This window comes from Liolophura sinensis, chromosome 1 (assembly GCF_032854445.1).
Source record: "Liolophura sinensis isolate JHLJ2023 chromosome 1, CUHK_Ljap_v2, whole genome shotgun sequence".
Classification (NCBI taxonomy): Eukaryota; Metazoa; Mollusca; class Polyplacophora; order Chitonida; family Chitonidae; genus Liolophura; species Liolophura sinensis.
The window spans coordinates 89,859,855-89,874,321 of NC_088295.1; the positions used below are offsets into that span (position 1 = coordinate 89,859,855).

At 38.1% G+C, this 14,467-nt stretch overlaps 1 protein-coding gene across 2 annotated transcripts in view; it reads right to left on the reverse strand.

Annotated features, from left to right (window-relative positions):
- Nucleotides 1-565: 565 nt before the first annotated feature.
- The window catches only part of LOC135462050 (ATP-binding cassette sub-family G member 4-like), a 30,523-nt gene continuing 16,621 nt past the window's right edge, over nucleotides 566-14,467 (reverse strand). For both annotated transcript variants that reach the window (XM_064739390.1, XM_064739391.1), the window contains exons 6-14: nucleotides 12,157-12,280; nucleotides 9,977-10,091; nucleotides 8,821-9,155; nucleotides 8,320-8,421; nucleotides 7,939-8,107; nucleotides 5,293-5,393; nucleotides 3,881-4,036; nucleotides 3,323-3,441; nucleotides 566-2,991 (exon numbers count right to left, since the gene is read on the reverse strand). In XM_064739390.1, coding sequence (XP_064595460.1) covers nucleotides 2,766-2,991; nucleotides 3,323-3,441; nucleotides 3,881-4,036; nucleotides 5,293-5,393; nucleotides 7,939-8,107; nucleotides 8,320-8,421; nucleotides 8,821-9,155; nucleotides 9,977-10,091; nucleotides 12,157-12,280 — 1,447 coding nt within the window. In that variant the 3' untranslated portion in view covers nucleotides 566-2,765. The remainder of the gene's footprint in view (nucleotides 2,992-3,322; nucleotides 3,442-3,880; nucleotides 4,037-5,292; nucleotides 5,394-7,938; nucleotides 8,108-8,319; nucleotides 8,422-8,820; nucleotides 9,156-9,976; nucleotides 10,092-12,156; nucleotides 12,281-14,467) is intronic.

Below are 14,467 nucleotides of genomic sequence, written 5' to 3' on the forward strand. Positions count from 1 at the left end.
TTTTCCTCCATGAAAATTTGAACAAATAACTTTGCACATGTGTTAAATACAAAAGAGAAGACGATCTATGAATCAAAATACATAAAAACAATGAAAAACAATGAAAGATCAATCTCATCTAAAAGAAACCTTGTCAAAATCTCTCAAAACTCAACTCTATACTAACGTCATCGAACACCGAACCTGTGGCTTGGTCATGTTGGAGCAGTCATGAGGGCATTAATAGATAAATTGGTCAGAACAGATCCAGATATGTACATTTTGTACCTCCACAAATTTTCATACTGTACCTCCACAGATTTACATGCTGTATTTCCACAGTTTTACATACTGTGCCCCCACAGATTTACAATTTCCTGTTAGATTCTACACATGTAGGTTACACTTGTAACAAACCTAACACCAAACACTGGCTTTACAAAGGTGGGTCTACATGATCAATTTTTCTTCTGATCGAGGGAACTTGTTGCGCTGTCACTGGACACAACTTTTCTTTTCATTGAATGTGTCATATTGACTGCATGTGCATGTATTACAAACACTGGAGTTACACAACCTGCATCCTGCCAAATAATGATTCCTAGCTGCTACATGACTTATTGGAGCAAAGTGTATGTGTATGTAGAACATACTTACAAGCACATTGATATCCTAGATGTACACCTATTTTACCCAACACAATTTTACACTCAGAGTACAAGTGCAATTCAAACAACATTTTAGATATATTATCTAATCATTAACATTCTTCATGTGTCATTTAAAGTTGCTTCCCTTAAATCTGTATGCAGCACACAATGGAAGGTCTAACACCTACCTAGGTCCTAACTCCTACCCTGTACAAATTTCAGAGACAATGTCAAAAGACACAATTATATCTTCAATATTACATGTACATTAATTGTATTTATATGGTACAATCAACAAGGACTTATCAATTCTTAACTTAAATCTTATATTGTTCAAGGTCACAACAAGCATGTTAAATTCAACATTTAAAAAAAATCTTAAAGTACCGTTTCTTACAATCTTTTCTCCAATCAGATCATCTTCCATTGATACAAAACTTTTCTCATAAAATACATAAACAATGTATGTGCCCACAAACTGTAACATCTCTCAATTGACCGAGAGCCATGGAAGTGGATAGGGCTGCATTCACCAGCCATCCTTTAACCAGCAGTCCTTGTTTATCTTATCACAGCTGGTTATAACATGGCACTTCCATTAGTTTCCAAAGGAGAAGGAGAAAGAGAGTCTACAAATCTCCAGGTAATAACCTGCCAATCCTGTCTCTTATTGATACACACGGTCAGCACAATAAAGCAGACAATTACTCGTAACTCCATCACATTTCTGATACTGGACATTTTTCCAACCACAGACCACAGCCCAGCCTCAGGGATATATGCTTACAGCGCACTTAACTTACTTTTCAAATTCTTCATAATAAAACGACAAGAGAATGTATAGCCTAGTGTTCATCTTTATACACATGGCACAAAGCAATGCATTTTCCTGTTTCAACTTTCAATTTGGTACAAGCTGTCAACTGAGAATCATCTCAGGCAAATCCCTTATCACAGTTTCACAATTTCCAATCTTCTCCACTTTATAAATATACTGTACACTTATCCATCCAAAACACAGCAACATTTGCAATCCCCTGGTGTCCAGCAAAGAACCCACACCAACAGAATCTGTACAAAGACTGTTTGAGCAAGCCTGCAGACTTTTCTTCCAATTCTTTGATCCAGTACAGATCAAATACCGATATTTCAACCACAAGCCTTTAAACTGTGATGTGATTTTTCAAAAAACACATTAATTTGCATTGGTTGTGCTTAAAATTAAATCTACAAAACTGTTGATAATTGAGATGAATGTGCAATGAAATCAAGACTGTTATAAAGTATATGTTATTCAAAAGTACAATGACTACCACTTATACAAAATACTTGATACATCTAACTGGCATGCCTGCACACTAAACTTTACTGACCCTACAGGAAGGGAGTCTGACCTACAATGTTTACAGACATGAAAACATCGCTAAGGTTAACTTCCTGACAATCATGTGCGTGGAATAAACAACAATATGTTATCATTATCAACCGCTCTACATGTACCTTACACACGCTGAAGCAACATGCACAATTCTGGTTATGAAATTGTGTACGTGAATACCCAACCCACCCATGTGAGCAGATATCATATGACCTTTTTGTACCCTCTAAACATTGAAGACCTTCATCAATGTAATAGATCAGAAAGTATAATACATGTAAATGCTTGGCAAGTCAGGCATTTATGAGCTGATCTAATTAAAGTTTACACAAAATAACTGATACTGTACACAACAGTTTTCACTCTAAACATGGTGCCATAAAGAGGTCTACCGAATCAAATAGACTCCGTATTATATCAGGGAAATATAAATACTACTACATGTATTATGTCTTACAAAATTATGAAAATGAAAGACATACCAGATAATCTAGTTCACACAGAGTAGAGGACATGGCTACGCAAACCTGTTGCTGTGTTACATGCAACACACCCACGAGGTAGAAATTCTTGAATCAAGATCAATCCGAAGTAAGCTGTACTGAACATTGCGGGAAAGCTGTTAGTTGTAAGTTGTGTCTGGTAAGATACACAATGTAGTGCACAAGCTGAACACGATGTTGTATATGTCCTTCCAAGCTGGGATGCTTGTCCCTGTAGCAAATATCACAAGGGGAGAGAACTGCTACCAGGGGAGATCATCGCTGTGACTTGACGCGCCACCTCAGAACAAGGTAGCAGCTAACACGCAGAATCACAAAGAAAACACAGAGCACTATGAAGTCTATGTAGAACCGGGCTCCCTCTACGTCCATCTCACGAAGCACGTCTGTCGCTTTGTTAAAGACACAGTTGTTGTTCTCGCATTCCAGGGCTCCTCGCTCAAATCCATAGATTGCCTGCAGTACTCCCTCAAAGGAATATCTGCATAACAAGAGGGCAGAGGTAGAATGATTAAAAAATGGTACAGTACTGTGAAATCTATTGACAATGTATTCGTAAGCCAAAATTTTGTTTACAACTGAATGCCGGAACTACTGTCACTATAATTTTTTTAACCAAATGGAAACAATCAGTTTCTACATGATAATGTCAATGAAAACAAGTTCTTACTGGAATTTGAGATCCACACTTATCAGAATCAGCTTACCTACTATTTTCAGATCGTAAAAGGAATTTAATAAAAACAGCTTTGGCACAAACTTTAGCACCTGGTCACAAAGAAAGCTAACTGTGAACAACTGGGTATTCTGACCTGATGTAGGAAATATAGGAGAGCCACTGTAGGTAAGGAGGGATGGTGTCAAAGTTTACAAAGAAGCCGCTGAACAGCAGGATGGGTATGGCAGTGACGGGTCCCAAAAATACAGCCACCTGAAATCAGAACAGAATAAAGTTAAAGCATGCACAGTTATTTTAGAATTTACAGTAAATGACTCAAAATTTCTCCCATGACTAAACTGCACATTTTGCTTGCTTGTTGATTTTAGAACGGTGTTTTGAGGATTGGTTGGATGGATGGAAAATACATTACAGGAAAAATTTAAGTTTCAGCACTAAAGTAATATTTCATGACATTTGATTGCCGTTAAAAAACACTTCTGTTGAATTTAACAACATTATAATAGAATCCAAACCACACCCTCATTGATGAATAAAGCATTTTAATATACTTAAACTGTAATGGGTTACCTGAAAATACGCTGCCTTCAGGGGGCACCTGCTGAGCACTGACCTGTAGGGAAATGGTTGCCCCTACAAGGTGAGGTACCTACCAGGGCAAAGTTAGGGGGTATGTCTGCTGAGCACTCACCTGTAGGGAAGTGGCTGCCCCTATAAGGAGCCCCAAGGACTGAGCTACCAGGGAGGTCTGTGTTGCCAGGGTTAGGAACATCACAAATCGGACAAAGTCATTTGGCTGTGAGGTCATCCAGTACACTATGCTGCCATACACCAGGGGGAATATAATCTGAAAATATCACCCAATAATTGACTCTAAATGGCTTCAAGATGATATACTGTATATATAAACGTACTATGAATTTTTCATGTGGTTATAGTGTAGACAGATGAAACAGCCATACATGTTGTGGAAGGAACAGTAACTCAAAGTGTTAACCTGGAAAGGCATGTACATGAAGGCGATGGATTTTGTCAAACATTAAGGTAGAACTCCAGCGCAGAAATTTCCAAGCTACATGTAAATAATATTATGTTTTCTGAATCCCTTTCGATCATTTAAAACATTGAAAACTGAAGAAAAATGATAGAATTTGGTGATCAAACATCAGGAAATCTACTCCACTACGATCAAGCCACCGTTGACCATGTGAGGTCGGGGCGGTACATTCCCTGCAGGCATGTGAGGCTTCCTTACATGTACAACAAAGACCACAGGAGACAATTGCCATACTTTTACAACTAATTTCAAGATTTTGGATACTGTTTTAAAAGATAAAAGATTAGCCTGATTGTTACTTTCACCTGTGTCGAGCAAAAGAGCATTCTCGTCACCGCAAATCCCAATCAGCTGGCCAGGCTGCACGGATTACCACGTCGCATGCCAGTAGGCCTATCACTTGATTTGGCTATACAAATTATAATCTGTGGATTGTGAAACTGTGCCAGGTTCTCCACAGGTATTACAATAATTCAGTGGATGTCCAATCTGTGTCATACAAACCAGACAAGAGCGCATTTGTGTCATCTATGGTGACCGGTATGTGAGCGAAAAACTTATATCGCCCAGTCGTCATGCTGTACATGTTTTTCCAGGATCTAATAAAACTCTGGTGTCTTTCAAAATAGTTGTAAAACTGTTTTATTTATGTGATTTTCAGGGTGCTAATTAAGAGGTTTACATGTAGGGGTAATTATTGAATCAGTCATATGATAACTTCAGGAAAAGCACACAGTGCATGGGCCTAATGCGTTGATTTGTCAATGCCTTGCAGGGCTTTTCAACATATAATTCTGGCAGGTCTTCACGGCATGATGTCACCCGAACAGGGCTCCTAGGCCGACAAGATAGGCAGATGGTCTAACTTGAATGGGTCGTTTTTAAGTGGAACTAGTTAAAATAATATTTTAGAAAATGCAGTTTACATACTAACATAGCAAAAATATTGTGTCCAGGGAACATCTAGTATAAAAATAAAAGCGTTGGGATTCTCCTTTAAGGCCTCTTAAAGGCCCCTTTTAAGGCGGTGAGGAGAAAATGCTTACCTGGAAAGGCATATCAGCCATGGTTTTGGCCATATAGTAAGCCTTAAGACTGTACCAGTAGTTGAGGTGCTCTCTAACAAACACTGCCATCTCCATTGGGACTGGAAAACAAAGGTATATGTAGATAAGTCATTACGCTAAAATCAACTCAGTTCATTAATCCACGGCAGGTTGAATCACATATCATATGTAAGGCATGAGTTGTGGAGGAAAGCGTTGTTGAAAGTCTCAACTAAGATTTCAGGAAAGTGTTTTGGATTTGCATGTAAGCAAAGAGTTGTGGGGAGTCAAATGTAAGATTTGAGGGGAGTGTTTGTTCTCCTCACATGTAAGGAATGCATTGTGAAGAATCATAAATAAGATTTGGCAAATGTGTTTTTGACCCGCATGTGAGGAAAGCATCACATATAAGATGTAAGGAAAGAATTGTGGAAGAAAAGGTTGTGGAGAGTTACATGTAAAGATTTGAGGAAAGTGTTTTTGACTTGCATGTAAGGAAAGAATTGTGGAGAATCACACGCAAGATGTAAGGAAAGAGATGTGGAGTCACACGCAAGATGTAAGGAAAGAGATGTGGTGGAAAAGGTTGTGAAGATTTATGTATAGGATTTGAGTGAAGTGTTTTGGACTTGCATGTTATGGAGAGTCAAATGTAAGATGTAAGGAAAGGAGGGTCAAATGTAAGATGTAAGTAAAGAGTTGTGGAAAGTCAAATGTAAAATGTAGAGAAAGTGTTGTGGAGAGTCAAATGTAAGATGTAACGAAAGAGTTGTGGAGAGTCAAACATAAGATGAAAGGGAGAGTTGTGGAGAGTCAAATGTAAGATGTGAAGAAAGCCTTATGGAGAAAAACAAGTGAGATGTAAGGAAAAAGTTGTAGACTGCCACATACAGTATGATTTGAGGAAAATGTTTAGGACTTGCAAGTAAGGAAACTGTTGTGAAAGGTCACAAGTAAGGAGTGTCAGGTGGACAGTATTTAAGACCAACATGTAATGAGACTGTTGTTTATAGTCACAAGTTAGAAGTAAGGGAAGAGTTTAAGACTCACATGTAATGAGACTGTTGAGGATACAGCCACAAGTTAGAAGTAAGGGGAGAGTTTAAGACTCACATGTAATGAGACCGCTGTGGATAGCCACAAGTTAGAAGTAAGGGAAGAGTTTAAGACTCACATGTAATGAGACCGCTGTGGATAGCCACAAGTTAGAAGTAAGGGGAAGGTTTAAGACTCACATGTAATGAGACTGTTGAGGATACAGTCACAAGTTAGAAGTAAGGGGAGATATTAAGACTCATATGTAATGAGACTGTTGAGGACAGCCACAAGTTAGAAGTAAGGGAAGAGTTTAAGACTCACATGTAATGAGACTGTTGAGGATACAGTCACAAGTTAGAAGTAAGGGGAGATATTAAGACTCATATGTAATGAGACTGTTGAGGACAGCCACAAGTTAGAAGTAAGGGAAGAGTTTAAGACTCACATGTAATGAGACTGTTGAGGATAGCCACAAGTTAGAAGTAAGGGGAGATATTAAGACTCATATGTAATGAGACTGTTGAGGACAGCCACAAGTTAGAAGTAAGGGAAGAGTTTAAGACTCACATGTAATGAGACTGTTGAGGATAGCCACAAGTTAGAAGTAAGGGTAGACATTAAGACTCACATGTACTGAGACTGTTGAGGATAGCCACAAGTTAAGTTAGAAGTAAGGGAAGAGTTTAAGACTCACATGTAATGAGACTGTTGAGGATAGCCACAAGTTAGAAGTAAGGGAAGAGTTTAAGACTCACATGTAATGAGACTGTTGAGGATAGCCACAAGTTAGAAGTAAGGGAAGAGTTTAAGACTCACATGTAATGAGACTGTTGAGGATAGCCACAAGTTAGAAGTAAGGGAAGAGTTTAAGACTCACATATAATGAGACTGTTGAGGATAGCCACAAGTTAGAAGTAAGGGAAGACGTTAGGAGTCACAGGTAATGAGACTGTTGAGGATAGCCACAAGTCAGAAGTAAGGGGAGACATAAGATTCACATGTAATGAGACTGTTAAGGATAGCCACAAGTTAAAAGTAAGGGGAGACATTAAGACTCACATGTAATGAGACTGTTGAGGATAGCCACAAGTTAGAAGTAAGGGGAGACATTAAGACTCACATGTAATGAGACTGTTGAGGATAGCCACAAGTTAGAAGTAAGGGGAGACATTAAGACTCACATGTAATGAGACTGTTGAGGATAGCCACAAGTTAAAAGTAAGGGAAGAGTTTAAGACTCACATGTAATGAGACCGCTGTGGATAGCCACAAGTTAGAAGTAAGGGAAGAGTTTAAGACTCACATGTAATGAGACCGCTGTGGATAGCCACAAGTTAGAAGTAAGGGAAGAGTTTAAGACTCACATGTAATGAGACCGCTGTGGATAGCCACAAGTTAGAAGTAAGGGAAGAGTTTAAGACTCACATGTAATGAGACTGTTGAGGATAGCCACAAGTTAGAAGTAAGGGAAGAGTTTAAGACTCACATGTAATGAGACCACTGTGGATAGCCACAAGTTAGAAGTAAGGGAAGAGTTTAAGACTCACATGTAATGAGACTGTTGAGGATAGCCACAAGTTAGAAGTAAGGGAAGACATTAAGACTCACATGTAAGGACTGTGGGCATGAGCGCTGTGAACATCAGGAACAACATACAGAAGAAGAGACAGCCAGCATTGTTGAACGCCTTACTGGCCTCATTGCCTATTCCCAGGTACAACAGGCCAATCAATATCCCCACACTCAAGTGAGAAATCAGGCGCAGTCTCGTCAGTGTCTGCAAGCACAGTTATGTGGGTTTACACACAAGTGATTCAGAGATGCAGATATAAAACACAGATATTGAACACATTAAGCAAAATAGGAGACTTATTGTATCCCTTTAGCTTTTTCAGTGATAATAAATGGAAATATATAGAAAGTAATAAAATACCTGATGCTATTTTACCGCCATAACTCAATGAAACACAAAAAAAACAAGAGACTCACTGTATCTCTCATGATTGACATGAAAGTCCGTATGAAGAGTACTCTGAACTGTGTCAGGTAGCTGGTGGCAAAGGTGTGGCAATCATACTCGTTCATGTAGTCCTGCTAACACACAATCATAATAATCATTATGAATACTTAAGAAAGCCTTTCCGGTTTCCTCCCATCAGCCGTAATATGAGTGAAATACTCTTGAGTACAGCATAAAACACCAATCAAATAAATAAATTAAGAATGCCTTCAGCTCACCAATCAGCTAAATGTAATACAAAGATCAAAATGGGTCGCTCGATGAATAACAAATTATTTTTCTCTTTCGCATGAATTTTAATTTGAATTCTAAAGCAGCTTTATACATGTAATTGAATTGTTTGCTATATTTGAGTTTTCACTGACATTACCTAGACTTGCAAATTCTGGTGAATGAATAATAGCACATTTCACCCTAAGGAATATATTTTCACTCATTAAAGCACATCTGGTTGACACTTTATCACTTACGTCTGGCTTGTTGGGTGTGGTACAACACACTCCTCCATTCTGTTTCATGAAAGACGCCTTGGCAGGGATATGTCCATTAGTGCCATTGCAGTGCCCGTTACAGTTGCCATTGGTGACCAGAGCATCCGCCTCCGTACTGTTCTCATTGGTTGTGGCCACTTTCTCAGCAGTGGGCTTGAGTCCATTACTGTGCCCATTCATCAGCAGTTTGGCGTTCAGTAGCTCCTGCTGCTCTGTGTACTCCTGCTGGAGCACCTCACACCTGTTATTCTTCACGGCCATCACCAGCTTCAAATGCTTGTCTTCTCCATACTCCCCCACTGCTACCTCCATCACTGAAAACAGGGGAGATAACCATGGGCAGGTCACTCAAACACATGTAGTTGGCCATGAATATATGTATTTTTCAAATCTGAACTCTCAACCCCAGCAACACCAAGACAATAAAGAGAGAGACATAAGAGGAATTTCCTACCAACTACATATAGATCATTGAAGAACATGTTAAGTGTACATCAGGGCCACAAGTTGTGGCAAACACTATACGCTATGCCAAAAAAGCAAATTCAAAAGTGAGTTTCACGTGTATGCTCTTCTCTTCCTGAAGGTAAAAAAAGTTTGACCCTAATTCCTCAACCTTTATTCATATAAAACACAGAGCAACTTTTAGTTAGGTTTATGCAACTTAATAATTTGACTTTGGAGAGAAAACTTTTTGTTTAGTTTGCCAAATGAGGGCCTCAAAAAAAGTATAATTTTGTCTGCACAGAATAATGACAGAATATGCTTTAATAAACACTTTGCAAATATTCAAAAAAGGTTGAAAAATTACAGTACTGCACAGAATAAAATCACAGAATATGTTTGAATGAACACTTGGAAAACATTCGAAAAAGGTTGAAAAATTACAGTACTGAACCACATTATCATGTCAAAACTTTTGGACAACTATTTTTGTTTACATCTCTAAGTACACTGGAGCTGAATATTTGTGAAGAAGTTTCAAAATGAAAAATGCGTCATGAAAGAAGTGTGTGCCTGCTGTACACGGGGAGTCAAAAGTTGCATAATCTTCTATTATCTTCCGCGCCAAAGATTCGCCTATTCCCATGATCATTTATCATTACTTTTGATTCAAATTATTTCCTTGTCTTACCAAAGTCTGCAGGGTTATGGTAGTTAGGACACACCAGTCCATGGTCCTTGAAGTAAGGTAAGAGGGTGGGTATAGTGCCTCTGTAGATACACTGGCCATCTGACAACATGTACAGCTGCAAGAAAGTAAACAGACAAGGTCAGATAAGGTAAGAGGGTGGGTATAGTGCCTCTGTCGATACACTGGCCCTCTGACACCATGTACAGCTGCAAACCTTGAATCGTCAGCATCCTATCCCTGCCCTTCTGTAAACACTATGTAGAGTCATACAATGCCTGAACATTCGGGCATGTTTAGATTGACCACAAGTATCTGTTTTGACAGAACACCTACACTTCATCAAAAATGGATGAAATGCAAATGTAATTAGAACAGAGATAAACAGAAGAGTGATTACTAATAAAGCACCCTGCACAGTATCGTCAGACTTAAAATACAACAAAATGAAAATTATCTGAATATTCCAAATAACCATCACTAGTCAGGGATGTATACAGGGTCTCATTGTGCCCATCAGGACGACTCCTCCAAAAAGCCAAATGGGCAAACATTTTTCTTTCTAAAACATAATATAAAATTTGTCCATCAGATTTAAGATGTCACATTCAATTTATAGCAAGCACTCAGAAATATCTTAACTATTTCAAAGTTTTAGAAAATCAGTCCAATGGGGGGGCGTGTTAGTGATAAATACATGTACTCGGATTTATATTGTTCCAGTTCAAGAATTTGTAGGACTGTTCCTGCTAAATGTCAGCTATACATTTTATATTATCTATAGAAATAATTTAAATTGGCTGAAAATACATTTCTAAGCATACCCAAAAGCTGTGGCCTCCAGATCCCTGGCTACTTTGGACAGTTTTACCTCACAGCAGTGGGCAAAACTTTTCAAAAACTTCAAATAAGGCATTCCTGGATCCAATTTATTATCTCCTTGCCTTCATATGCACGCCATAACTCCTACATTTCTCCTGTTTAGTACACATTTCCGCAATTTGGCTATACATCGTAAATGGCTTAACAATATTTGTTTCATTTATTTAAATCACACCAATCGACCCAATCTAATCCAAATTTATGTAACAAACAAAGAATTTGACGACTGCTAATGTCCATCTGAGATAGTGTGAACAAGTGTCCAACTCATGCACTCAACAAATTCATTACGGTCCCATGTACTGTCTTACAAAACCCAAATAAAATGGTCAGAAATACACATATTTGTAACATCTTAATGTTACTATAAACATATTGATATGATTTGGACCAAACCTTTTAAAAGTGACATAAAAGGTGAGCAAATGTGGCAGAGAAAGATAAAATAATTCAGGGAACTCAGTCTGAAATTATAATGTTAAAAGTGATTAAATTGTTTGTGAACATTCTTGACATTGTCCTACTGGATTAAAATGTGTTTATTTTTTAAGTGAAGTGACTGTATTTGAAAACAAAATGAATACTGAGATGAGCATCTGTCACATGACGGGCGTGGGTGAGGACAGCGGAGTGCAGCCCTGAGGGATCAAAGTCCACACAGCATGCTGTTCTGACTCACATCCCCAGTATAGCCCCAAACACAGGGTAAACCACAAATGCTTTGTGTGGACAGACTGGTTATTGTGAAGCCCCTACCACCAAACACATGGGACAGGGACTGTATCAGGGCATAATGAGTGTATAACTGCTGACAGCACTACAGAATATATACCTCCCACTCTCGGGGAGCATACTATTTACAGTTTGGGATCTAACGCAAATAAAATATGTGAAAACCCACATATTACCGGATGTGGCTCAACATAAAGGCCATCTATTAGACACCAACCGTTTACAGCTCACATGGGGAAGAAAATGATAACCCAAACCCTATATATATATATATGCTTGCCGATATACAATATTGATTACATACATGATAAGAACCCCAATGAGATGGCAAGAGCACTGTAAGTGAGACTGATGCCGTATCAGTTAGGAGACAGCAGATGAACTGATCAACAGATAAAAACATACATGCATTACACCCTTTACCCATACATACACTATTGACAAGAAAATAGACCGTTACTCTAAACTTTAGTGAGGAGTCTGGTGTTTCTTAAATAGAGGTCACAAAAGCATGATCATGTAATTCCTACAGAATATTAATTTCAGATGACAAATCTTCCTGTACCCACCTGGTCAAACATTTCAAAGAGCTTAGCGCTAGGCTGGTGTATAGTACAGATAATAGTCCGTCCACCTCTGGCCAGCGACTTCAACAGGCTAACACACTGAAAGCTAGATGCACTATCCAACCCACTGAAAAAAAAGAAGTAATATTTCAAATTTAAACTGCAAATATTTGCATTTTATGCAAATATGAACTTATTTGTCAGAAGCCATACCCCTAATGACCTGAAGTTCGTCCAGGACTAAGTTGCTCATTTTTTCAGATTCTGAGAGTTTTATTGATTTTATAAAGGTGCTTTCAGAGTTGTTTGGAAGGTAGGATGATATCCTACTGGAAAGTGTACATTCTGGCCTCCAAAAATGCTCCTTTGTGGTCACTTTGGACATACATCAGAAACTATACAGTATATACATCATCAACAACAACATTATAGACGCTACACGAGAGATTTTTGGCAAAAACTCCATATTTGCTAATGAAATAAAATTTTCTAAACAGCTCAAATTTGAGCCTTTCAGAAAATATCACACTTGTACCCGACTCTTTATAGAGTAAGAATATCACACTTGTACCTGACTCTTTATAGAGTAAGAATATCACACTTGTACCTGACTCTTTATAGAGTAAGAATATCACACGTGTACCTGACTTTTCATAGAGTAAAAATGATTGCAAAGTTTGAAAACTTATGATGCAACCTGCTACGTAAATTTTAGGAGCTATGTAATTTTTAGGAGCCAAGTATATGATTTTTGCACAGCAGAGGTTAATATCTTGTGAAAATGTAATTATTTAGGCTATACTAAAATACAAAACATGTTTGGGTTTGTAATGATTGATTTTTAGCCCAAAAGACCTTTCCGTTGTCACAAAGAGCATTTAAATGCCAATGATAATGCTTCCATCCCACCAAATTACATCTTTAGAAGTACATATATTTATACAGCTCCTATTCTCCTAGAGTTACACTTGATGCCAATTTCTGATTGTATCAGATATGGTATGATTTTTCTTATTTTTAAATCATTGCATGACAAGTCACCACTATATTTAAAAGAATTGCTGGTTAAAAACACAGCAGAGCACAAAAAGTTTCTTAGATCAACTGTTAACAGCCTTCATAGTGAGAAGCATAACTATCATATAAACAGTTTTATATTTGTGAGCTGTCATGCATGGAACAGTTTAAAATGTCTAATCAAAACAGCACCATCACCTTCTGCTTGTAAGCCATATTATTTAAAAATTATTTCAACCAGTAAATTTATATAAGCTGATATATGTAACGATGTATTATTGACTGTTTTGATGTTTTTAAAAAGTGGAATTGTATATACTGTCTCTACTTGTTTATTATTCATGTATTGTTATAGAGGGCCTCTGGGAAGAGCAAATTGTAAAAATTAGACAGAGCTACTTTCTTTTAATAAAGGCTTCATTCATTCATTCATACAATTTTTTTGAAAGTTAATATAAATTTCACTCCGCACACAAAATTCTCAACATTTACTGTTACACAAGTACAGGGATCAGACCCTTTTCAACCTCTGAAATTCCATGACTTTCCGTGACTTTTTCTATGACATTGAACTGATTTTCAAGGACCTCATGGGACAGATTGGATGGGAAATTAATAGGTTCTTCAGGAAACATTCACAGTAACTGTGTTTTTTTTCGATTTTACATGGCTCTTCAAAGCTGGATATGTCAATGGTTTTCTTACAAAGAACACACCCCTCTTCAGCGAGAGACCGACCCCGTTCTCTCCATTTTGAGTACTCTGACTGGGTCAACCACGCGTCGCGAAATTTGCATTTTCTGGGCATTCTTTTCCACAAACAAAGTCACGATGTCAAAAAGCCTAAAACGTTTAAGTAAAATGGCGGGATTTCGTCTGGTCATGCGCAAGTGTGACTAAACGTTAACTCTGTCAGGCTTAGTTCCTAAAAGAACTCTGATGTTCTGGAGTACAGTTAATAGGCGAAAGAAAGAACGTACTACCTTATATTTTAACCTGGACCTGGACCGACTAATTTACAGACTATACTGAACTTTATTCATTCTTTAGTAGTGAACTACATCTCTCATGTGAATAATTCCACCCATGGCAGAGGTTCTACTCAAGTCGTAGAGCGACACATCTTGTGGTGTGCTATATCAGGGATTTGACCTAGTTTCTAGCACTGATCAGCATATTCAGTGCAAGGGTCCATGGGAGATAAATGCTGAAGTAGGTCATTCAGTTGTCATGGATGCAGAACAGAGCTGTCTGATTGGTCGTTGTGACCGCTGACTTTTTCTCGGGCAATTCCGAG